Below are 26,633 nucleotides of genomic sequence, written 5' to 3'. Positions count from 1 at the left end.
ACGACATCGGCGATCATGGGCTTCAAGAGAGGAATAAGAGACAACAAGGTTAAGGGGGTGATTGATAGAGTTAACCTTGTTGTATATGTGGTTAGTTTTGCTTAGTGGGTTGGTCATATGGCCGTGCATGCATTGAGTCGGTTGAGTAGTGGCCGGCCGGCCGAGTCCTCCGCGGGATGGAGTGATTCCAGGGAGAGCTGAACGTGGAAAAGTAGGTTGTTAGCTGCATGTGATTTGATAGCTAGCTTCGTGTGATGAATCAAGTTAGTTAGTGCATGGAGTGGTTAGTGGAGTAATGGGTCAAGTAGTGGCGTGAGTTTTGCATGGCACCGTGCCAGCCTCTGTGTATATATAAGTTGCATTGTGTAATGGGAAAAAGAAGCCGTGAGGGGGCTGAGCAGAAAAGAATGTAGTCCATGTGTGTCTCACCTGGAGTAAAAAGCAAAGCTGGTTTTCTCCATGGTGAGGTGTGTGTGTGTGTTTCTTCCACGGGTGTGTGCTCGAGAGAAACCATAAGATGAAGAGTAGTGAGACAAAGAAGAAGAAGCGGCGCTGCGAGAAGAGGCGGCGCCAACATTCAGGGCCTGCAAAAGAGCTGGGTCGACGTATTGCTGATTTCCATTGTAGACTGGTGTTGGTGGAGCCGAGGTGATGTTGTGTGGACGTGGTGCAGAGCCATAGGCTGCATATGCCTGCTGGGGAGTGGAGCTGGGACGAGGACCTAGAACACCAGGGGCATGCCATTGACGAGGCTGGCAGGGAGCTGAAGGTGGTTGCTGCTGGAGCTGCGTACGGGTCGGAAGCCCGGTCCATGGGTTGAACATCCACGGCTCATTGCGACCGTGTCCTCGACCGCCACGGCCACGGCCTCGGGTGTTGGTGTAGTTGCCGCGACCACTGCTTGAGTTTGACGATCCAAGGGAGGAGCCGAGAGAGCGCTGATCACCAGAGCTGCGTCCTCCCCATGACGAAGTGCGCTCACCACCCGTGTGTGGCAAGATGCTGTTGCCGCTCGCCCAGAGAGCCGTGGCAGCGGCGTTTTTTGCATCGGTTTTCTTCTAGGTCTCGTCAAGTACGAGTGCTGACCGCGTCTGTAAAAAAGACGGGAAGGGAACCTGAAACGGAAGAAAGGAGCGCAGATGGGAGAACTACTCGTTGAGGCCGCGGAGGACGGTGAGGACGAGCGTCTCGTCGGTAACTTCTTGACCGACGTCAGCCAGAGCGTCGGCGAGGGACTTGAGCTTGGCGCAGTAGGCACGGCGACTCTTCTTGTTGTCGCGGAATAGGTTGTCGATGGCATTCCAAACTTGCCGTGTAGAGGACCTAGGTGCCATGATGATTCCGAACAGCTCAAGAGAGATGGAGCCGTAAATCCAGTTGAGGACGGTGAAGTCGTCATGGCCCCAGTCCGACGTGGGTGAGGTGTCGGACGGCGAGGCGCCGTCTAAGCCGAGCACGTGAGCAGTGAGGCCATAGCGTCCGAGGGCGACAAGGAAGAGCTCGCGCCATTGAGCATAGTTCGAGTCTTTGAGATCAAGGGCGACTGGGACGTATGTTTTGATTGAGTGGGCGAAGGTGGATGCTGCGGGATGGTATGATTTAGAGGTGGGTATGGGCCTCTTCATGGCGGCTGCAGGGGAGCTCGATTCCTTTCTCCTCGGCTTGAGGAGCGAGCTCAGCCTCCCGTTCGGCGACGGCAGCCTCACGTTGCTGCAGCTGGGTCTCGAGTGCTGCGAGCTCTTCAGGTGTCATGGCGGAGGGAGGGGTTTGAGGAGGAGGAGGAGGATCGATCTGCTAGGGTTCACGAGGAAGAGGAACGACCGGTGTCTGATACCATGTAAGACAGATAGGAATCGGTGCTGCAAGATTGCACGCCTCCTCATCTCATTGCATCATATCTATATACACGTATACATGGGTGAGCTTGCCTTGCAAGTCAATTAAACTAGGGAAACTACAACCGACTCAAGCCATATTTGGTAGTCTAAACATACTTGGATGATGGGCATTATCAGCACGCCCCCGTAGTCTGAGCCTCGTAGTGGAGCGAGGTGAAGACTGGACCGGACCTCATGAAACAATACAGCTGGAAGACCTTTTATGAATATATCCGCGTACTGTGACAAAGAAGGAACATGCAGAACTCGAACAACACCAAGAGCAACTTTCTCGCGGACAAAATAAATGTCAAGCTCAATGTGTTTGGTTCGTCGATGTTGTACCGGGTTATGAGCAAGATATACCACGCTCACATTGTCACAAAAAACAACTGTAGCAGTGCTGATAGGTCGATGGAGCTCCTGAAGTAAGTGACGAACCCAACAAGACTCGGCCACAACAGTTACCACATCTTAAGTTATGCCGGTATAGCAATCACAAATTGCAGTACATAACACGATGACTTAAACAAAAAGTTCATATGACTGGGAGGGAACTGATGATCATGCAATCTCCTTGGGTTCCTCAACTGGAGAAATGGTGAATGCAATGATTTCCACCACAACAGCTGAACATGCCATCAGCTTCATGGTACCCCAGATGTCCTTCATGATGAGATCGGACCTCTCCTTCTCCTTGCTTCAAAAATTCATGCAAAAAGTGGTAACATATCAATAAGATAATCCGATACCAAGCGTTGAAAAAGGAGACAACGTATACATACCTAATAGACTCCACAACCTCATCAATCCCTTAAGGACGCCGCCTCTCGCTCTAACTCTTCTAGACTAGCTGATTGCAAGTTAATTTTCGTACGCTACAATAGAAATAAAGATTCTATAAGTGATTTATTATAGCTATACAGGCATAACAGATAAATAAAGTGCATAGACATAACAAATAAACAGGGCATAGCAGATTCAAAGTAAGCAAATTCATAATATATCTCACGGGTATAAAAACATGATGCCTATGCTAGGATCAATGTTCCAAATAGCAGATAAATAGAAATGTGCACATGAACTAAGTATCACAGGTATAAAAGCATGATGTCTATGCTAGGAGTCCATCGTCACATGACTGAACTTTGGCGGCCCTAACAAAAGAAATGCAAGCTTGCTGTCACTGTTGCCATGGGCAAATTCATGTATGCAGTAGTGGTGGAAGATGGAAGCACAGGAAAGGAATGCATTATGTATTTGAAGGAACAACGTCTTCCTCCAGACATTTATTCCCTTAAAATCGGTGCGTGTGAAGCCAATAACCGAGAGGTTGCATACCCTTAGAGGATCTGCACAGTTGATCTTGGATGTGATACAATTTGATCGAGCTTTGGAGAAAGCAGTTTTGTATGCTGTTGGGGATACACTTGTCTGTGACAAACTTGATGAAGCTAAAACTCAAGTTGAAATGTTGATGTGGTGAAAGGTACAATTTTGTTACTGTTGATGGGATTCTTTTGACTAAATCTGGCACAATGACTGGTGGACTAAGCGGTGCAATGGAAGCTAGATCAAATAAATGGGATGACAGCAGAATAGAATCTTTGAAGAAGAAACATAAGCTAGAGTCTGAAATGTCCGAACTTGGTTCCCCCTGGGAGTTGCAAAGAAAGGAGCTTGCTGTATCTGAGAAAATAACTGGACTTGAGAAAAAGTTACATTACTCGAAGTCATACTGAATAATCTCATGGACAAGCTACGCAAATTGGCAACTGAGAAACATAATATTGAGAAAGAAATTGACCATCTGGAGCCAGGAAAGGAGGAGTTGGAAAGCCGTCTTACAAAAAACGAACAGAAGTAAGAAAGCGGGAGGAAAAAAACAAATGAGATAGTGGACAGGATTTACAAGGATTTTAGCACATCAGTTGGTGTGACGAACATTCATGAATATGAAGAAAAGCAACTGAAAGATGCTCAAGCACTGCAGGGGACGAAGTTAAGGCTGAGCAATCAATTATCGAAACTGAAATACCAGCAGGAATATGAACAGAAGAGAGATATGCATGATCCGACTGCGAAGTTAAACAATACACATGAGAGCTTAGAGAAGAAGCTGAAGGGCATGCAAGAAAGAGAATGTCATGGTAAGGCTGATGCTGATGTATTTCAAATCAGACGGAAGAGCTGAAAGCTGAGGCTGAAGACTGGAAGTTGAAGTCAGATGAATGCGTGGCAACAATTTGTGAACTAAAGAAACAGAATGATAGTGCTGCTGCTGCATTGGCAAAACTGGATCGCCACGTGAAGTTAAAGGAGTGATAACTAGATCAACTTAGATCACGCCAGCGGGAGATTGATGAGAAGTGCGAACTGGAGCAGTTAAAGCTTCCTACAGTTAAATGATCCAATGGACACTGGATCATCCTCACAAGAACTTGACCATGATTACAGCCAGCTTACTGAAATCTACCTGCAAGTTATGCGGCTGTCTGATGGTGAAAAACTTGAGGCAGAGTTCAAACAGAAAATAGGTACACTAATGCATGGCTGAGATTGAACGCACAGCCCCAAACTTAAAAGCACTGGACCAATATGAAGCACTTCAATCTGGTCTAATAATTAATTCATGTGGCAGCTGACAAGTGTAACTCTGTCAAGCCAAGAAGGTATGAGCTGTTCATGGAAGCCTTTGATCATGTATCTAAAGGCATAGACAAAATCTACAAGCAGTTAACAAAAAGGTCACACGCGCCCACTCAGAGGAACAGCGATATTTGAATCTAGAAAATGAAGATGATCCATTTCTACACTGAATCAATCACCCACACACAAAAAAATCAGTGCTTTAGGGGTATGAAACAGTTATCTGGTGGGGAGAAGACAGTTGCTGCACTGGCATTGCTGTTTGCCATTCACAATTTCAGGCAATCACCATTCTACATACTTGGATGAAGTCGATGCAGCTATCAGAGAGGAGGGGTCGGGAGCGGGAGGTACCAAAGTCCTGTTGGAGATGAGGCAGGGACGGCCGGCGGGCGGAGCGGAGAGGCGAGGGGCCGGCGGGCGGCGGCGGCGGAGTGGAAGTCGGGGCGGCCACCGGGCGGAGGGGAGAGGCGAGGGGCCGTCGTCTGGACGCGGACCGCATCGGCTGTAGTCCGCACCCTCGCCGCCAGGGTACGGAGCGCCATGGGTGGTGGATCGGGGTGGACGACGGTGTACGGCTGTCGCTAGGGTTCTCTCTCTCTCTCTCTCTCTCTCCCCGGCGCGGCGCCGCGATTTCTGTGCAAGCGACTACCCCGTGCCCACTCCGTCCCGTCCGTTCCCCTGGCATATTAGCCGGTGGGCTCTTCGTGGGCTGAACCAAACAACCATTTTCTGTCCCCAAATGCAGCCCGCACATTGCAAGGGACCTCCAAATTAATCCGCTTGGGCGAGCAGTCATGAACCCACCCCAAGCGGATTCATGAATTTGAAAAAATATTTAGGAAATCAAAAAATGTTCGTTATTTCGAATACATTTTTTAAATATATTTGAACAAACCTCATGAATTGAAAACAATTCATATTTCATAAAATGTTCATAATTTCAAAAAATGTTTCTAAAGTTAAAAATGGGAAAAAGAAGAAAACACACAAAAACGTCCGCGGTGATCTCTCTGGAACCGACTACATCCCGCAGACTGGCGGGGCCTCGCACAGGCGGCGAATTAACAGGCCGGCTCAGGTAGCGAACCCCACAATGTAGAAAAAAATCAGCAAAAATAATGCAGGCTGGGTTCAAACTCGCGACATGTGTCTCTCATTTCCTAAACCAAGCCGCTTGAGCTGAACACATTTTCTGATTAATAAGCACCACAATGTTTAAGGTTGGACTCGCATAAAATTCCTAAAATAAGATGGACTGACGAGGATTCGAACCCTTTCACCTCCTGGAAGTACGCAGTGGTACATAACCAGTGGAATATATTATCTTGGTGTCTAATAATTGCAGTGTGGCTTATAAGAATTGTGAGCGGTGACCGATCTAAACATTATTTGGAATTTTGAACCTGTTTTTATTTAGGAAAGCGAATAATTATTGGAAAAAATTCAAATTTTTGAACAAATTCTACAAATTGGGAAATTATTTGAAAACACAAACATTTTATGGAAAATTCAAACATTTTTCAATCTTGAACAAAGTTTAGATGAAGCTCGAAAAACCAAGAACATTTTTGAACTTCTGCACATTTTTTGAAACCCCAAACACAATTTAGAAAAAATGAGTATTTTTATTCAAATTTGTGATATTTTTTTTGAAAATTGCAAAGATTTTTTGAATTCATGAACAAAATTATAAAGACAAGAACATTTATTGAACTTTTGAAAAAAATTGAAACACCCGAACTAAATTTGAAAAAAAACCATTTTCAAATAAGTGAACATTTTTAAATTTTGAGCAAAAATTTAAAAGAAACATTTTTGGAACTTCTGAACAATTTTTTGAAAGCGTGAACATTTTTTTAACTGAGAATATTTTGTGAAGTTTTCAACAATTGATGAGCAACACAAATATTTTTTTTGAACAAAAAAGGAATAAACTTGAAAACAGAAAAGGGAAAACAAAAAACAAAAAATGAAAAGAAAGAAAAAGAAATAGAAAAAGAAACAGGAAAATGAAAAAAAATGGTTCAGGATCCTCCGAGAAGGTTCCCAAAACTGAAGAAAACCGGCGGTGAACCAGCTAGAAAGTTCCCAAAACCAGAACCGCTGAAACATTTAGGCTGCGTTCGGTGCATAGGAATTTTGCACGCTCCACAGGAATTTTTTCCTATAAATCTGTTCGCTCTGGAGGAATAAGGTGTGTCTATTCCACAGGAAAACTCCTTGGACCTGTACTTTTCATGGGAAAAATAACATCTACCCAGACCAGAGGAAACACCCTGTTGGAGACCTATGGTTTGCACTGTTCACCTAAAGTCACTTCCTGTACTTTTTTACATTCCATTGATTTGCTCTCGTCCAGTCCGAACGCAGCTTTAACGGGCTGGCCCATCCCGAACGCTCGTTGATTTCCCCTGTGCGTCGTCTGGCAGTTTGCTGCAGCGAGCGGTAAATAGAAAAACCCTATCTGAAAACCATTTCCCTTTCATGACTGCGCGCAGCTAGGCCTATTCCACCGCCTTTGGTTGGCAGGCCTTTCTCTCCTACCGCACGTACAAAAGGAGCAAATCCCGCTCGGTTCTTCACCTCTTTTCTGCGCGTGATACAATCATAAACATGTGGGACGAGACTTGTCTGCTCCCCCAACGTGCGTCCATTCATGCTTCCGCATACGTGGCATGATTTAATTGGAACAAAATAAGGCCCGGTCTCACCCTCTTAAAATCAGGGGGGAGATGATTAGATTAGAAAGAAAAAAGAGAAAAAAACAGCCGTAGGATGGAGTGGGAGCACGGATAGGAGCATGGGGAGGGAGCAAACAAGCTGGATCCCAACAGGTGAGGTTATTGTGACTTGAATCACTGTTGATATCCACAATATAATATACCAGTGTACCATAGTACTCTCTCTATTTCAAAATAAGTATTTTAAGCTTAGTATAAATTTGTATTAGAGCCAATGCAAAGTTAAGACACTTATTTTGAGACGGAAGAAGTAGAAGAGAAAAAAAATGACATAATGTCGGCTGACTGGCTAGGGCTGGAGGTTGATTTGATAGTTGCCATGCCAAACCCCAACAGATAGATTTTCCATGTCTGCTCGCTTCTCTTCTCTGGTCGGCTGGCTAGCGAGTGACACTGCCTAGGCCTTTTTTTTGCCCGGACTAATCTCCTTTCCATTATATCATAATGAAAATTCACAACCAATCCGAGAGGTTCTGGAGACAGAAAAGGAAATGAGCGAGTTCAAAGCTGATGGGGAACGTAGTAATTTCAAAATTTTCTTACGCACACGCAAGATCATGGTAATGTATAGCAACAAGAGGGGAGAGTGTTGTCTACGTACCCTCGTAGACCGGAAGTGGAAGCGTTAGCACAACGCGATTGATGTAGTTGTACGTCTTCACGGCCCGACCGATCAAGCACCGAAACTACCGCACCTCCGAGTTCTAGCACACGTTCAGCTCGATGACGATCCCCGGACTCCAATCCAGCAAAGTGTCGGGGAAGAGTTCCGTCAGCACGACGGCGTGGTGACGATCTTGATGTTCTACCGTCGCAGGGCTTCGCCTAAGCACCGCTACAATATTATCGAGGATTATGGTGTAGGGGGCACCGCACACGGCTAAGAGAACGATCATGAAGATCAACTTGTGTGTCTAGAGGTGCCCCCCTGCCCCCGTATATAAAGGAGCAAGGGGGAGGCCGGCCGGCCCTTGGGGCGCGCCAAGGAGGGGGGAGTCCTCCTCCTAGTAGGAGTAGGACTCCCCTTTCCTAGTCCAACTAGGAAGAGAGAAGGGGGAAGGAAAAAGAGGGAGAGGGAGAGGGAAAGAGGGGCCGCGCCCCCCTCCCTTGTCCAATTCGGACTCCTCATGGGAGGGGGCGCGCCACCTCCTGGGCTGCTGCCCTCTCTCTCCCCTCAGGCCCACTAAGGCCCAATACTTCCCCGGGGGGTTCCGGTAACCCTTCCGGCACTCCGGTTTTCTCCGAAATCACCCGAAACAATTCCGGTGTCCGAATATAGCCGTCCAATATATCGATCTTTATGTCTCGACCATTTCGAGATTCCTCGTCATGTCCGTGATCATATCCGGGACTCCGAACAACCTTCGGTACATCAAAATATATAAACTCATAATGAAACTGTCATCCTAACGTTAAGCGTGCGGACCCTACGGGTTCGAGAACAATGTAGACATGACCGAGACACGTCTCCGGTCAATAACCAATAGCGGAACCTGGATGCTCATATTGGCTCCTACATATTCTACGAAGATCTTTATCGGTCAGACCGCACAACAACATACGTTGTTCCCTTTGTCATCGGTATGTTACTTGCCCGAGATTCGATCGTTGGTATCTCAATACCTAGTTCAATCTCGTTATCGGCAAGTCTCTTTACTCGTTCCGTAATACATCATCTCACAACTAACTCATTAGTTGCATTTCTTGCAAGGCTTAAGTGATGTGCATTACCGAGAGGGCCCAGAGATACCTCTCCGACAATCGGAGTGACAAATCCTAATCTCGAAATACGCCAACCCAACATGTACCTTTGGAGACACCTGTAGAGCATCTTTATAATCACCCAGTTACATTGTGACGTTTGGTAGCACACAAAGTGTTCCTCTGGCAAACGGGAGTTGCATAATCTCATAGTCATAGGAACATGTATAAGTCATGAAGAAAGCAATAGCAACATACTAAACGATCGGGTGCTAAGCTAATGGAATGGGTCATGTCAATCACATCATTCTCCTAATGATGTGATCCCGTTAATCAAATGACAAAACATGTCTATGGTTAGGAAACATAACCATCTTCGATTAACGAGCTAGTCAAGTAGAGGCATACTAGTGATGTTTAGTTTGTCTATGTATTCATACAAGTATTATGTTTCCGGTTAATTCAATTCTAGCATGAATAATGAACATTTATCATGATATAAGGAAATAAATAATAACTTTATTATTGCCTCTAGGGCATATTTCCTTCAGTCTCCCACTTGCACTAGAGTCAATAATCTAGATTACACAGTAATGATTCTAACACCCATGGAGCCTTGGTGCTGATCATGTTTTTCTCGTGGAAGAGGCTTAGTCAACGGGTCTGCTACATTCAGATCCGTATGTATCTTGCAAATCTCTATGTCTCCCACCTGGACTAGATCCCGGATGGAATTGAAGCGTCTCTTGATGTGCTTGGTTCTCTTGTGAAATCTGGATTCCTTTGCCAAGGCAATTGCACCAGTATTGTCACAAAAGATTTTCATTGGACCCGATGCACTAGGTATGACACCTAGATCGGATATGAACTCCTTCATCCAGACTCCTTCGTTTGCTGCTTCCGAAGCAGCTATGTACTCCGCTTCACATGTAGATCCCGCCACAACGCTTTGTTTAGAACTGCACCAACTGACAACTCCACCGTTTAATGTAAATACGTATCCGGTTTGCGATTTAGAATCGTCCGGATCAGTGTCAAAGCTTGCATCAACGTAACCATTTACGATGAGCTCTTTGTCACCTCCATATACGAGAAACATATCCTTAGTCCTTTTCAGGTATTTCAGGATGTTCTTGACCGCTGTCCAGTGATCCACTCCTGGATTACTTTGCTACCTCTCTGCTAGACTTATAGCAAGACACACATCAGGTCTGGTACACAGCATTGCATACATGATAGAGCCTATGGCTGAAGCATAGGGAACATCTTTCATTTTCTCTCTATCTTTTGCAGTGGTCGGGCATTGAGTCTTACTCAACTTCACACCTTGTAACACAGGCAAGAATCCTTTCTTTGCTTGATCCATTTTGAACTTCTTCAAAACTTTGTCAAGGTATGTGCTTTGTGAAAGTCCAATTAAGCATCTTGATCTATCTCTATAGATCTTAATGCCCAATATGTAAGCAGCTTCACCGAGGTCTTTCATTGAAAAACTCTTATTCAAGTATCCCTTTATGCTATCCAGAAATTCTATATCATTTCCGATTAGTAATATGTCATCCACATATAATATCAGAAATGCTATAGAGCTCCCACTCACTTTCTTGTAAATACAGGCTTCTCCAAAAGTCTGTACAAAACCAAATGCTTTGATCACACTATCAAAGCGTTTATTCCAACTCTGAGAGGCTTGCACCAGTCCATAAATGTATCGCTGGAGCTTGCACACTTTGTTAGTTCCCTTTGGATCGAAAAAACCTTCCGGCTGCATCATATACAACTCTTCTTCCAGAAATCCATTCAGGAATGCAGCTTTGACATCCATCTGCCAAATTTCATAAACATAAAATGCGGCAATTGCTAACATGATTCGGACAGACTTAAGCATCGCTACGAGTGAGAAGGTCTCATCGTAGTCAATCCCTTGAACTTGTCGAAAACCTTTTGGGACAAGTCGAGCTTTGTAGACAGTAACATTACCGTCAGCGTCAGTCTTCTTCTTGAAGATCCATTTATTCTCAATTGCTTGCCGATCATTGGGCAAGTCAACCAAAGTCCACACTTTGTTCTCATACATGGATCCCATCTCAGATTTCATGGCTTCAAGCCATTTTGCGAAATCTGGGCTCACCATCGCTTCTTCGTAGTTCGCAGGTTCATCATGATCTAGTAGCATGACTTCCAGAACAGGATTACCGTACCACTCTGGTGCGGATCTTACTCTGGCTGATCTACGAGGTTCAGTAGTAACTTGTTCTGAAGTTTCATGATCATCATCATTAGCTTCCTCACTAATTGGTGTAGGTGTCACAGAAACCGGTTTCTGTGATGTACTACCTTCCAATAAGGGAGCAGGTACAGTTACCTCATCAAGTTCTACTTTCCTCCCGCTCACTTCTTTCGAGAGAAACTCCTTCTCTAGAAAGAATCCACTCTTAGCAACAAATGTCTTGCCTTCGGATCTGTGATAGAAGGTGTACCCAACTGTCTCCTTTGGGTATCCTATGAAGACACATTTCTCCGATTTGGGTTCGAGCTTATCAGGTTGAAGTTTTTTCACATAAGCATCGCAGCCCCAAACTTTTAGAAACGACAACTTTGGTTTCTTGCCAAACCACGGTTCATAAGGCGTCGTGATTTTGATGGTGCCCTATTTAACGTGAATGCGGTCGTCTCTACAGCATAACCCCAAAACGATAGCGGTAAATCTGTAAGAGACATCATAGATCGCACCATATCAAGTAAAGTACGATTACGACGTTCGGACACACCATTACGCTGTGGTGTTCCGGGTGGCGTGAGTTGCGAAACTATTCCGCATTGTTTCAAATATAGACCAAACTCGTAACTCAAATATTCTCCTCCACGATCAAATCGTAGAAACTTTATTTTCTTGTTACGATGATTTTCAACTTCACTCTGAAATTCTTTGAACTTTTCAAATGTTTCAGACTTATGTTTCATTAAGTAGATATACCAATATCTGCTTAAATCATCTGTGAAGGTGAGAAAATAACGGTATCCACCACGAGCTTCAACATTCATTGGACCACATACATCTGTATGTATGATTTCCAACAAATCTGTTGCTCTCTCCATAGTACCGGAGAACGGCGTTTTAGTCATCTTGCCCATGAGGTTCGCAAGTACCAAGTGATTCATAATCAAGTGGTTCCAAAAGTCCATCAGTATGGAGTTTCTTCATGCGCTTTACACCGATATGACCTAAACGGCAGTGCCACAAATAAGTCACACTATCATTATCAACTCTGCATCTTTTGGCTTCAACATTATGAATATGTGTATCACTACTATCGAGATTCATCAAAAATAGACCAATCTTCAAGGGTGCATGACCATACTAGATATTACTCATATAAATAGAACAACCATTATTCTCTGATTTAAATGAATAACCGTCTCGCATCAAACAAGATCCAGATATAATGTTCATGCTTAACGCTGGCACCAAATAACAATTATTTAGGTCTAATACTAATCTTGATGGTAGATGTAGAGGTAGCGTGCCGACTGCGACCACATCAACTTTGGAACCATTTCCCACGCGCATCGTCACCTCGTCCTTCGCCAGTGTTTGCTTAATCCGTAGTCCCTGTTTCGAGTTGCAAATATTAGCAATAGAACCAGTATCAAATACCCAGGTACTACTGCGAGCTCTAGTAAGATACACATCAATAACATGTATATCACATATACCTTTGTTCACCTTGCCATCCTTCTTATCCGCCAAATACTTGGGGCAGTTCCGCTTCCAGTGACTAGTCTGCTTGAAGTAGAAGCACTCAGTTTTAGGCTTAGGTCCAGACTTGGGTTTCTTCTCCTGAGCAGCAACTTGCTTGATGTTCTTCTTGAAGTTCCCCTTCTTCTTCCCCTTTCCCTTTTTCTTGAAACTAGTGGTCTTGTTGACCATCAACACTTGATGCTCCTTCTTGATTTCTACCTCCGCAGCTTTTAGTATTGCGAAGAGCTCGGGAATTGTTTTATCCATCCCTTGCATATTATATTTCATCACGAAGCTCTTGTAGCTAGGTGGAAGTGATTGGAATTCTGTCAATGACGCAATCATCCGGAAGATTAACTCCCAGTTGAATCAAGTGATTATTATACCCAGACATTTTGAGTATATGTCACTGACAGAACTGTTCTCCTCCATCTTGCAGCTATAGAACTTATTGGAGACTTCATATCTCTCAATCCGGGCATTTGCTTGAAATATTAACTTCAACTCCTGGAACATCTCATATGCTCCATGACGTTCAAAACGTTGTTGAAGTCCCGGTTCTAAGCCATAAAGCATGGCACATTGAACTATCGAGTAGTCATCAGCTTTGCTCTGCCAAACGTTATTAACGTCGTCAGTTGCATCAGCAACAGGCCTGGCACCCAGTGGTGCTTCCAGGACGTAATTCTTCTGTGCAGCAATGAGGATAATCCTCAAGTTACGGACCCAGTCCGTGTAATTGCTACCATCATCTTTCAACTTTGCTTTCTCAAGGGACGCATTAAAATTCAACGGAACAACAGCACGGGCCATCTATCAACAATTAAACATAAACAAGCAAGATACTATTAGGTACTAAGTTCATGATAAATTTAAGTTCAATTAATCATATTACTTAAGAACTCCCACTTAGAAAAACATCCCTCTAATCTTCTAAGTGATCACGTGATCCAAATCAACTAAACCATAATCGATCATCACATGAAATGGAGTAGTTTTCAATGGTGAACATCACTATGTTGATCATATCTACTATATGATTCACGCTCGACCTTTCGGTCTTAGTGTTCCGAGGCCATATCTGCATATGCTAGGCTCATCAAGTTTAACCTGAGTATTCTGCATGTGCAAAACTGGCTTGCACCCGTTGTAGATGGACGTAGAGCTTATCACACCCGATCATCACGTGGTGTCTGGGCACGACGAACTTTGGCAACGGTGCATACTCAGGGAGAACACTTTTATCTTGAAATTTAGTGAGAGATCATCTTATAATGCTACCGTCAATCAAAGCAAGATAGGATGCATAAAAGATAAACATCACATGCGATCAATATAAGTGATATGATATGGCCATCATCATCTTGTGCTTGTGATCTCCATCTCCGAAGCATCGTTATGATCACCATCGTCACCGGCGCGACACCTTGATCTCCATCGTAGCATCGTTGTCGTCTCGCCAATCTTATGCTTCTACGACTATCGCTACCGCCTAGTGATAAAGTAAAGCATTATAGGGCGATTGCATAGCATACAATAAAGCGACAACCATATGACTCCTGCCAGTTGCCGATAACTCGGTTACAAAACATGATCATCTCATACAATAAAATTTAGCATCATGTCTTGACCATATCACATCACAACATGCCCTGCAAAAACAAGTTAGACGTCCTCTACTTTGTTTGTTGCAAGTTCTACGTGGCTGCTACGGGCTTAAGCAAGAACCAATCTTACCTACGCATCAAAACCACAACGATAGTTTGTCAAGTTGGTGCTGTTTTAACCTTTGCAAGGACCGGGCGTAGCCACACTCAGTTCAACTAAAGTTGGAGAAACTGACACCCGCCAGCCACCTGTGTGCAAAGCACGTCGGTAGAACCAGTCTCGTGTAAGCGTACGCGTAATGTCAGTCCGGGCCGCTTCATCTAACAATACTGCCGAACCAAAGTATGACATGCTGGTAAGCAGTATGACTTATATCGCCCACAATTCACTTGTGTTCTACTCGTGCATATAACATCAACACATAAAACCTAGGCTCTGATACCACTGATGGGGAACGTAGTAATTTCAAAATTTTCCTACGCACACGCAAGATCATGGTGATGTATAGCAACAAGAGGGGAGAGTGTTGTCTACGTACCCTCGTAGACCGGAATCGGAAGCGTTAGCACAACGCGGTTGATGTAGTCGTACGTCTTCACGGCCCGACCTATCAAGCACCGAAACTACGGCACCTCCGAGTTCTAGCACACGTTCAGCTCGATGACGATCCCCGGACTCCGATCCAGCAAAGTGTCGGGGAAGAGTTCCGTCAGCACGACGGCGTGGTGACGATCTTGATGTTCTACCGTCGCAGGGCTTCGCCTAAGCACCGCTACAATATTATCGAGGATTATGGTGCAGGGGGGCACCGCACACGGCTAAGAGAACGATCACGAAGATCAACTTGTGTGTCTAGAGGTGCCCCCCTGCCCCCGTATATAAAGGAGCAAGGGGGGAGGCCGGCCGGCCCTTGGGGCGCGCCAAGGAGGGGGGAGTCCTCCTCCTAGTAGGAGTAGGACTCCCCTTTCCTAGTCCAACTAGGAAGAGAGAAGGGGGAAGGAAAGAGAGGGAGAGGGAGAGGGAAAGAGGGGCCGCGCCCCCTCCCCTAGTCCAATTCGGACTCCTCATGGGAGGGGGCGCGCCACCTCCTGGGCTGCTGCCCTCTCTCTCTCCCCTCAGGCCCACTAAGGCCCAATACTTCCCCAGGGGGTCCGGTAACCCTTCCGGCACTCCGGTTTTCTCCGAAATCACCCGAAACACTTCCGATGTCCGAATATAGCCGTCCAATATATCGATCTTTATGTCTCGACCATTTCGAGATTCCTCGTCATGTCCGTGATCATATCTGGGACTCCGAACAACCTTCGGTACATCAAAATATATAAACTCATAATGAAACTGTCATCCTAACGTTAAGCGTGCGGACCCTACGGGTTCGAGAACAATGTAGACATGACCGAGACACGTCTCCGGTCAATAACCAATAGCGGAACTTGGATGCTCATATTGGCTCCTACATATTCTACGAAGATCTTTATCGGTCAGACCGCACAACAACATACGTTGTTCCCTTTGTCATCGGTATGTTACTTGCCCGAGATTCAATCGTCGGTATCTCAATACCTAGTTCAATCTCGTTATCGGCAAGTCTCTTTACTCATTCCGTAATACATCATCTCGCAACTAACTCATTAGTTGCATTGCTTGCAAGGCTTAAGTGATGTGCATTACCGAGAGGGCCCAGAGATACCTCTCCGACAATCGGATTGACAAATCCTAATCTCGAAATATGCCAACCCAACATGTACCTTTGGAGACACCTGTAGAGCACCTTTATAATCACCTAGTTACGTTGTGACGTTTGGTAGCACACAAAGTGTTCCTCCGGCAAACGGGAGTTGCATAATCTCATAGTCATAGGAACATGTATAAGTCATGAAGAAAGCAATAGCAACATACTAAAAGATCGAGTGCTAAGCTAATGGAATGGGTCATGTCAATCACATCATTCTCCTAATGATGTGATTCCGTTAATCAAATGACAACACATGTCTATGGTTAGGAAACATAACCATCTTCGATTAACGAGCTAGTCAAGTAGAGGCATACTAGTGACGTTTAGTTTGTCTATGTATTCACACAAGTATTATGTTTCCGGTTAATATAATTCTAGCATGAATAATAAACATTTATCATGATATAAAGAAATAAATAATAACTTTATTATTGCCTCTAGGACCTATTTCCTTCAAAAGCATCACTGGAAAACCAACTGCAAATGCTTGCAATAGAGGCACCACAACAAAGCTATCCTAAGAAAGATCAAGGCCCATGCAGGGCCAAAACATATGACGCGCATATCCTCATAATTTTTGAGTTGTCCTTCAGCATCGACTCTCCACGCGCCAAAGCAGCCCGGTCATCTGTCTTCAGCTGCTTTGCCCACGAGATTAAGTTCACACATGTTGCAAAGATCACATAAGGGAGTTTTTGGATGTTTAAACTCAAAGGTAGCACAGTTTCGACAATTCTAGGTGGCCCATCACACAACAGCAAGATTATATAAAACTTTTTTGCCACCACGCAAAAAGATAAAACACCATGAATAGAATTGCCATGTGTTGTTAGGGCATAAGTGCCAAGCATCGAAACCAATTGTTCGCAGACCACTCTAGCTGCAGGGCATAAGAAAAAGAGATGTGGTGAAGCCTCTGTCATCACAGAAAGAGCGTTTGGGATCGTCGGCTCAGTTTTATGTTTGATGACTTTCCTAGTTAGGATTACTACCTGGAAAAGTTGACATGGAAAGATATGGATCTTCAAAGGCGTCTGCGTCAAAAACATATCATTTACAACCATATTTCGGCATTGGGCAATAGTATCATCTGGAATTTGCAGATGCTAAACAACAAGGGGAACTTCTCATAAAATGGAGGATTATTACCAACAGCAATATTACCAAAGTTCACAGCCACTTTTCTACCAGCCATGCAAAGATCTTTGACTTTGAGAACGGACTTCCACACTGGGGAGTCATTGAAGTTCTCATGTACATTAGCTAAGGTATTTGGCATCAATAATATCCTGTCATTTTCATTATCCAGCTTCCACCGCCACTTAGTTAGGAGACTAAGATTTTGTTTCCTGAGGTATTTTACACCAAGGCCACCTTTGTTTCAAGACTGGCAAACTCTGGAGCATTTCACTACTCCCTCCGTTCCTAAATATTTGTCTTTCTAGATATTTCAACAAGTGACTACATACGAAGCAAAATGAGTGAACCTACACTCTAAAATATGACTATATACATCCGTATGTGGTAGTCCATTTGAAATCTTTAAAAAGACAAATATTTAGGAACGGAGGGGGTACATGGCATGTTTTCTTACCTTTCCCCCCATTCCAAAAGAACTTCCTTATGTGTTTATCAAGTTTTTCAATGAAGGTTTTGGATAAGAGGAACATATACATGAAGTGGTATGCAATACTAGATAAGGAGGAGTTTAATAGAATTAGTATGCCACCTGAAGAGGCAGAGTTACCTATCCAAGACTCGCATCTTTTCAGGTACTTACTAACAATAAACTCCAAGTCAACATTCTTAAGGGTAATGTAGCTAACAGGAACCTGAAACATTTCATTGGGAAGTGGCCAATTTGACCGCCAAAGGGCTCTACATACTTGTTTAAAATAAGGTCATCTCCCCCCCCCCCACCCACACACGTAATATTTCACTTTCTTGGAAACTAATTTTCAGTCCTGGCATGAGTTCAAACATATAAGGGAGGATTTTTAAATTGACAGCTTTGTCAACAGCATGCTCAATGCATAAAACAGTATCATCCACATATGGGAGTATATCCACCCCATTGTTAATCATATCAGGGGCTTACCCAGTTAATAAATTGTTTTTCTAGGCATTAATCACCATCTTAGTCAAGCACTCAACAACTAAGTTGAATAAAAAGGGAGATAGAGATTCATCTTGTCATGCGCCCTTATGGCTTTGAAAGTAATGCCCAGTGTTGTTGAATTTTACACTAACTGTTCCATTATGGAGGATTTTCAATCCAACTACACCATGTAGGTTCAAAACTATGAAGCTCGTGACATTCTAAAATGAAGTTCTAGTTGACCTTATCGTATGCTTTCTCAAAATCTAGTTTCAACACAATCCATGTTTTTTTTCTTAGCCTAGGTGTGCTGAAGAATCTCATGCAACAAAAGAACCACATACATGATATTCCACTTTTTGATAAAATCATTTTGATGTCGACTAATCAACTTGTCGGCAAAAACAGAGACCATGTTGCGCAATCCTGGGTACGCTAACTAGCGTTTCCGACCCACATGCATCATGGGCCCGCTCCACGAGCGTCCCGACCCACCAACTAGGCCCAGCAACACAAACTTATGACATGCCTTAAGCCCTCTCCTCCAAAAGACTAGTCTGATTGGAGGGAACACCGCCAACGTTACAAGTCATGTTATGCCTCGTCTCGCAACTAATGTGGGACTAAACACGACAATCTTCCCTCGCACATCGGTCGCCATGGGCCCCCTAACATCAACTTTTCCAGCCCACCAACCATGACCAGCCACCCGTGAGTACATTAGGATTTATTTCGGGCACCTGAGCTCTAATATCAATTGTTACGCAATCCCGGGTCCACTAACCATCATTTCTGACCCACATGCATCATGGGCTCGCTCCACAATCTTCTTGGCCCACCAACCAGGCCCAGCTAGAGACATACACAGACTTATGAGAGGCCTTGGGCCCTCTCCCACCAAAAGACTACTCTGATAGGAGGGGACGCCCCCATTATTATAAGTCGTGTTCTGCCTCCTCCCACAACTGATGTGAGACTAAACCCAACAAATCCTATTGTCCAAAACTTTAGTAATATGTTTATAAGGGTTGAACGGTAAAGCCGACCATCTTATCACGAATATGTCACACACTAAGTGGAAGTGCTAGTTATCGACCAGAGGGGGGTGAATGGGAGATTTTATGAATGTCTTCAAAATAGGCAATGTCTTTAAAGATGCGGAAGCTAAACAGAAGCAAAGCTAAGCAAGACAAGAGTAAAGCTACGCTATGCATGTGATGGCTCTATATTTTATGCATTTTTTAGATCTTATTGGTTGCATGTTTTGTTCATATAGCATGTCCCATTGAACCAAATAGTTGTCCATTATGCATCATTATCGACATTAATATTTTTCTTGTGAGCATTGCACATTTAGTATTTTATTTAATTTTATTATTTTTCTTTGTTTCTTTGTGTCTACGGGTGATTTGGAGCAACCTAGGACCAATCACGATGAAAGGATCAAAGATGGGTTGAATATGGAGACACCCACGGGCGAGACTTGGTCATTTCGAAGGTTAGAAAAGTTCAATTTTACAAAGTTCTCAAAAATCAAGATCTAAAATCAGAAATGGATCGACGTTGTTCTCACAAATCCGACAAGCCCAAGAACGTCAAAATCGGAGTCTGTATGAAGAAATGGCGACCGTTTTACCAGAGAAGGAAGGAGAGAAGACGACGTGCCATATGACCATCCATGGTCGTATGGCTCATCATGTAACTTCCACACAACTTCAAAAGTTTCCCTTCTAGATGGGATTTTGCATCGATTTTGTCCTATTTGATCTCATGAGATCCTTGGCTTGTAGGAAGAGATTGTGAGATGATTTGGCTCATCTAGTGCCCTTGGATGCAACCCATCAAGGGAGGAAGCTAGGGAGGCGCCTTATATATCATCCTCAGCCCTAGCCGCCGCCTACAACATGGAAGTCATCACCATCACATCCAAGTCCATCTCCATTGCTGCTCCATCCACCACCATAGAAGAGGGACAAGATCAAGGGAAGAAGAGGGGGCTCCACCATGCGAACACCGGCATTCGGGCCGGTGCCCTCTCCACCACGCCGGCGGTGCCATCTCCATCACCACCATCGCCGATGCTACCATCACCATCATCACCGCCATGCCTCCTCCCTCCACCGGCTCGATGCCAGCTTGTAACTTCACCCTCTCCTCTATGTGTACCATTAACTTGTTTGAGTATTTGTACTTGCTCTCAAGGATACAAATGAACTAATTTATGGTTAGAATTATTATCATTTCCAAGTGATCCAATATGCTCTTGTTCATGTTCGAGTTAGTATTCTAACGAGTGTTGAGAGGAGGCTTCACTTGCACTATTGCCATGATTGGTCATGGAGGACCTACTGTCACTGTACGGGATATGATGTTGAGGGAATTCGAGGTGATAGGAAAACCTCAATTCCTAGTCTTTGCAAGTTAATAGGGGAGTTCAGGTATATCTAGCAGCGTCCACAGGGAAACTCTTAATTGACCATATGTGATAACCGACGTGGGGAAGCTATGGTTGGTGGCGTATGTGGCATGAAGTATACGTTAGAGTAGAACATATTCTGTACCGGAACCGCCCACTTATGCATATGAAGAGTGGATATAGGATACGATAGAGAGTGTTTGCTCCGCACATGATGCGCAGGTCATATTTGTGGTAATGACTTCGGAATCCTAGAGAACACTTTACTACTCAAGCACCTTCACCACTAGCGTAGTATATTTTTATTCCTATTTTTACCTTCTTGTTCTTAGTGTAGTAAAACACTTTATCTAGTTTCTTAACAACTTATAGAGTAGACTATTTCTAACATGTGGCGATGTCTCTGAAGGCTACTACCCCGTGGCAATCCCTATCCCCTGATATATTAGCCGATGGGCTCTTTGCGGGCCGGGTGCTACATGTAGGAGACAATACCAAAAGAAGTCCCATTTTTGTCCCCAGATGCGGCCCGAGGTAAAAAATACCCCTCGTACATGAATTGGTATGGTTTACATAGCAATTTTAAAAAACACAAATTTTAAAATATTTTTAGATCTAAAAAATATATCCAATTCTTTTCAAATGTTCACAAAATATTTTTTTGAATTTCATAAATGATTACAATGTTAAAATGGAGAAAATGAAATAAAATAAAAAATAACAGAAGAAAATCAAAAGGAAAAAAACTAGTCAGGGAAGCTCCTAAAACCTTGCCGGTGGAACCAAACACAATATTTTTTAGCACACCAAAACATAGTTAAATGGGCCAGCCCATATATGTCCCATAGCATCTAAGAGTGTATGCTTAGCATTATCCCTCGACCCATGCACACAATGGGAAACACCCTATTGCGAGATAGATCTGTGCTCGCGGCGACTATATCTCGCTTATAGCGAGAAGGAAGAAGTTCTCACCTTAAGTGTCTACAGTAACGGGTCGACCCATTCGCATACACCTAAAAGAAATAGAGAAGAAAGGAGAGCACATAGGGATCTATCCATGGTCTTCTGGATGTCGACCATCGCTGCTATCAACTACTCCCTCGTTCTGTTGTGGTAAGTAGTAGGGCCCAACCTACTTGAGGCGAAACGAACCGGTTCCCACATATTTTCTGCCTTTTTTTTCATGGGTTTTACTTCGTTATTTTCTCTGTTTCACTGGCTATTTTTTTTGTTTTCTTTCTTTTTAATTATTTTTCTTTGTTTTCTTGATTTTCACTGGGTTTTCTCTTTTCTTTGTTTTCATTCTCCTTTCTCATCGGTTTTGTTATTTTCTCTTGGGTTTCGTATACACATTTTTTGTATACATCCAATACATTTTGAATGCACGTTTATCATTTTTTGAATGCTTGATTAAGACTTTTGAAATACCAGATTAACATATTTTGAATACATGGTCAAGATTTTTTCTAGACACATTTTTTTTCTAAAATGCTTTATTAACATATTTCATTACGAGTTTAATATTTTTTAATATATGGTCAACATTTTCTCTATACACATTTGACATTTCTCAAATACAAGTTCGATATTTTTTAATTCATGGTCAACATTTTTTCTATACACATTTATCATTTTTCAAATACAAGCTTAACATTTTTTAATACATGGTCAAAAAATTATATACATTTAACATTTTTAAGTGCAACTTTACCATTTTGTAATACATGATCAACATTTTTTTATACACATTTAACATTTTCAAATGTTTGATTAGCATTTTTTCAAACACTTGTTTAACATTGTTTGCAAAAGCTCGATTGAAAATTTTAAATACATGATCGACTTTTTTCACACATTCTATATTTTTTGTATAGATGGTCAACATTTTTCGTATACACATTTAACATTCTTGGAATGCATGATTAACATTTTTAAAACATTACGGAAAGTATATTTTTGTAACATATATGCTTATAGTTTTTGGGAGCGTTAAATAAGTAAAAAGAATTAAAAAACGAAAAACGTGAAAAAAGCAGGGAAAAAATGAGAAGCCTCCAGCGCACCTGGGCTGGCCCATTTGGGCGGATGCGAGGGTTCACTATAAGTGCACATAGGGGCGCCCGTTGCTTGGGAAGTGGGCTGGACCAGTAGCACAGGACGGGCGAAGCAGTTCATAAATGGTTAGACTAAAAAAATGGTCATAAATGGCCTTTTCGTGTCCATTTTTTAGCGTAGTTTTATGTCTGATTTTATTTTCTTTAGGTTTTTATTTCTTTTCGATATTATTTAATTTCATTCTTTGTTTTCCAGATTTTTCTGTTTTCCTTTCTTGTTGCCTTTTTTTGTTTCTTTTGTGTTTTCTTTCATTTATCTATGTTACGCCAGATGTTCTATGGATACAAGCTATTTAATTTTTTAAACGTAATTTTGTTGATTCTAGACCATGAGAATAAAAAACAGAAAGAAAAAACAGCACATAAGCATCTCAAGTTGCAAAAACAGAAATAACGAGCACATAAGCATCACAAGTTAAACACGTATTTTATTGCATGACCAAAGGATAAATCTTATGCTTTAGGTAAGTTTGCGAAGCATTAGATCCCATCAAGATTTAAACTCGAAGAGCGCATGGATGTACTCCAAAATCATTGCACATGCATGATTGTAGATATATGCGGATTGAAACTCTGAGCTTTAGGAATCATTTGCACACTTACTAGTGCGAACAAGTAATAGATTTGTGCTGCGTCCAGGGACCGAGCACGCGTCGAAGATAATCCGCCGTTGTGGGTCCCCTTGTCAAATAGAATAGAAGAGAATAGTTGATAACAGGTGGGTGCAAGGGCACATATCAGGCAAATCTGGCTGTCAATATGGTACAGTAACGTTTTAGAGTGGCATTTTTGATGATGCACTTAGCATAACCATGACACAGTTGAGTAGTGTGATGAGTACATCTCATGATAAAGACCACAGATATTAAATAACCTGGTTCAAATCACAAGGGCCAGTTCCTCTTTATCCTAATAATGCTGCGCAATGGCGTAAACCAAAGGCACAGGGATAATGCAAGCCCACGACCACTTCAGAAACGTGGCTGCCTTCTCTAGTAATCCAACGCGTGCTCTTTAAAAGAAAAAGAAAAAAAAGGAACACCATTAGTTGATCTGTATGACAATATTATAATAAAAATAAACATAAAAACTTGAACAAAAAGAATAATTCTCACTTGAACGTTTCGTAAGTCTTCTCCAGGTGTTCAAGTGTGGCAGCAGTCTCAAGCACCATCTTCCGAGCAGCATCTTCACGTGGAGAACCTCCCTGATTGATCAACCCACCAATGAGTGAGAAAAAACAAGAACCAATATAGGAGCCAAAACTGCTAACCCAGATTTCTTTTCGAGTTCTTATTACAAAATCTTTGAACTGGTAGAAAACAGAGATAGCTGACTTCAGAATATAACAACAACCATATTGCAAATCACAGTCCTAGAGATTGAACACACGACAATAAGCAGTTCGGATATGACAAGATTAACGCAAGGCTTGACAGAGAAGTAGCATGGCCAGAATGTTTCAAAATGCTAGGTTCCATAATCTCGTCCAGGTCTGACCACTTGCCGCTGCTGCTGCTTGTGTTTGGGGAGAAGGGGTACAAAAGGAAGACACACTCTTTTCCTTCTGAGCTAATGTGGGGTAAATTCAGTTTGGGAAAAGGAGCAATTCACTGGCTGGCCTGTCGCCTAAACTCACGGGTATGCAGCAGGCGCTTCAAGATTGGGCCCATACGGATTTTGGTTCAGTTAGAAAACAGATTGGAGTGAAGTACTTCGAAGTGAGCTAGGGAACATTTGGAAGCAACCACTTCAACTGAAAATCAGAAGAGAGGGAAATCTCAAGGGAGTTGGATAAGATGCTGCTTAGGGAGGAAATTATAAATAGGCAACTGTCAAGGTTGACTGGATGAAGGAGGGCTACAGAGTGACAGAAATACATGGTCAAGATATGTAATGCTCACGATGCGGCTATATCTTCCACGTGTCGAGGCACGACTTAGAGGCATAACTGCATGGTGGTTTTGTCGCAAGAAGGGTCATCTTCACACAATCCCATGTAATGAATAAGAAAGGGATAAATAGAGTTGGCTTACACTCGCCACGTTACACAATATTCAAATAAATTCATACAACATCAGAGTACACTCATAGATCGACTAGGGTCAAATTCAAAAGAAAAGAAGATAAACCTGAAATGCTAGATCCCCGATCGTCCCAACTGGGGTCCACTACTGATCATCAGGAAAGACACGTAGTAACGACCAAGGTCCTTGACGAACTCCCACTTGAGTTCGGTAGCATCACCTGCACTGGTGTTGGGGATATTACTATTAAGTATAAACCGGCCATGAGGGGCCGGGTTATGTCCACAAGGAGTTAGTCATGTTTGAAGCCCATGAAGACAAGAGGTATGACGCTTTACAGAGGAGATCTAGCATGAAGGCCCTGGGCCCAAAGGCGGATTAGGACCCGTAGATATAAACCGCCATATGATATGTAACTTGTGTTGTAAGGCAAGGAAAGGTAGGAACCGAGCCGGGCACGTTTATGAGCCGGCCTTGGGATTCTGTAAACCGCCGGGCGTTAACCTGTGTATATAAAGGGACGACCGGCGGCGGTTTAGGAACAACAAACAATAACTCGAGAGCCAGGCAAAGCGGATTCGCTCCCTGGTCATCGAAACCCTAGCAATTCCATCACAACTAGACTAGGCTTTTACCTTCATCGTAAGGGGCCGAACCAGTATAATTCCTTGCGTCCCATGTCCGCTTTAACCCCTTCAAGCTAACCCGTTGCGGTGGCTCCACGACTAAGTCCTTTCACGAGGACATCTGCCGTGACAAAACCACGACAGTTGGCGCCCACCGTGGGGCTATCGCACGATGGTTTCGAGTTCTTGAAGGGCAGCTTCGAAGGACTCAAAGGATACCCTGTGGGCCGGATGACCAAGAGTCGTCGCGGCAAGCTCTACATCGATGACGCAGGATGGGGCCATGAGGCCGGCTCGATTGAGTACGGGTATCGGGTCCCCTTTGGCAGAATACACGTCTTCATCGGCAAGATCGGCGAACCGGGCCCTGAGCCGGACATCTGCACCAATATCGTCGAGACGGCTCAGCATGCAAGATCTGCCCAGATTCAGCCCACCGTAAAGCGCGCCTTCATAGGTGTCATCCATGAAACGGAATATGAGGATAGATCGGTATCTGGTGGCGAAACCGTCGTCTACGCTGATGATGAGTCTTCAACCAGAGAGACCGAGTCCTATATCAGCTGCAGGATGGCCGGATTAGTGGTGGTTCTGATGGCGACAGTATTCCGTACCCCCTTGATCCGCCGAGCCGAGTTGCGATCTTCATGGCCGGTACACAGTCGGAGCAGCACTCTTCTACCGCGGCAACGATGATTTCCGGTTCAGTAGCGGCAACACCAGCTAGGGCAAGAGGGTCTGCACCGCCGCCTGCTCAAGTTTTGTCCGATTTATTCGATGCTTTGGTAACATTGTTGGCCGCTGAGGTTAACCCGCCAGATCAGGATCAGCATAACGCGGAAGTTGCAAAGGTGAAGGATCAGATAGCTCCGGCTAAGGCAGATCTAGCAGTGATACGTCTCCAACGTATCTATGATTTTTTATTGCTCCATGCTATATTATCTACTGTTTTGGGAAATATTGGGCTTTAATATCCACTTTTATATTATTTTTGGGACTAACCTATTAACCGGAGGCCCAGCCCAGATTTGCTGTTTTATGCCTATTTCAGTGTTTCGAAGAAAAGGAATATCAAACGAAGTCGAAACGGACCGAAATCAACTGGAGAAGTTATTTTCGGAAGGAAAGCAACCCAGGGAACTTGGAGTGCATGTCAAGGGAGACATGGGCTGCCCACGAGGGTGGGGGGCGTGCCCACCCCCCTAGGGCGCGCCCCCTGCCTCATGGGGCCCCCGTGGCTCCTCCGACGTACTTCCTGCACCCATATATATCGTCATAACCTAAAACTTCCAG

At 43.7% G+C, this 26,633-nt stretch overlaps 2 protein-coding genes and 1 pseudogene across 3 annotated transcripts; 1 reads left to right on the top strand and 2 right to left on the bottom strand.

Moving 5' to 3' along the window:
- Positions 1-1,148: 1,148 nt before the first annotated feature.
- On the bottom strand, positions 1,149-1,625 carry LOC147956879 (uncharacterized). The gene has a single exon (XM_087531504.1). The coding sequence runs from the start codon at positions 1,623-1,625 to the stop codon at positions 1,149-1,151; it is 477 nt and encodes a 158-aa protein (XP_087387630.1).
- Positions 1,626-2,144: 519 nt separating this feature from the next.
- On the bottom strand, positions 2,145-5,177 carry LOC147956878 (uncharacterized). 2 transcript variants are annotated; one of them, XR_015610607.1, is made up of 3 exons: positions 4,881-5,171; positions 2,663-2,755; positions 2,188-2,577 (listed from the first exon to the last, which is right to left on the bottom strand). XR_015610607.1 is itself a non-coding variant. In XM_087535144.1 (2 exons), exons 1-2 carry the CDS (start codon positions 5,069-5,071, stop codon positions 2,442-2,444), a joined length of 327 nt encoding a protein of 108 aa, XP_087391270.1. In that variant the 5' UTR covers positions 5,072-5,177; the 3' UTR covers positions 2,145-2,441. The 2 variants fall into 2 exon arrangements, 1 of the variants encoding a protein (XP_087391270.1); XM_087535144.1 differs by lacking the exon at positions 2,663-2,755 and having other exon boundaries at positions 2,145-2,577; positions 4,881-5,177.
- LOC125518088 (structural maintenance of chromosomes protein 1 pseudogene) lies at positions 3,072-4,860 on the top strand (annotated as a pseudogene).
- Positions 5,178-26,633: the final 21,456 nt, after the last annotated feature.

The sequence above is a fragment of the Triticum urartu genome, chromosome 7A (assembly GCF_056163025.1).
Source record: "Triticum urartu cultivar PI428250 chromosome 7A, HENAU_Tu73, whole genome shotgun sequence".
Classification (NCBI taxonomy): Eukaryota; Viridiplantae; Streptophyta; class Magnoliopsida; order Poales; family Poaceae; genus Triticum; species Triticum urartu.
Note: the sequence above shows the minus strand (reverse complement) of the source record. Positions and strands in the feature narration are given on the sequence as shown.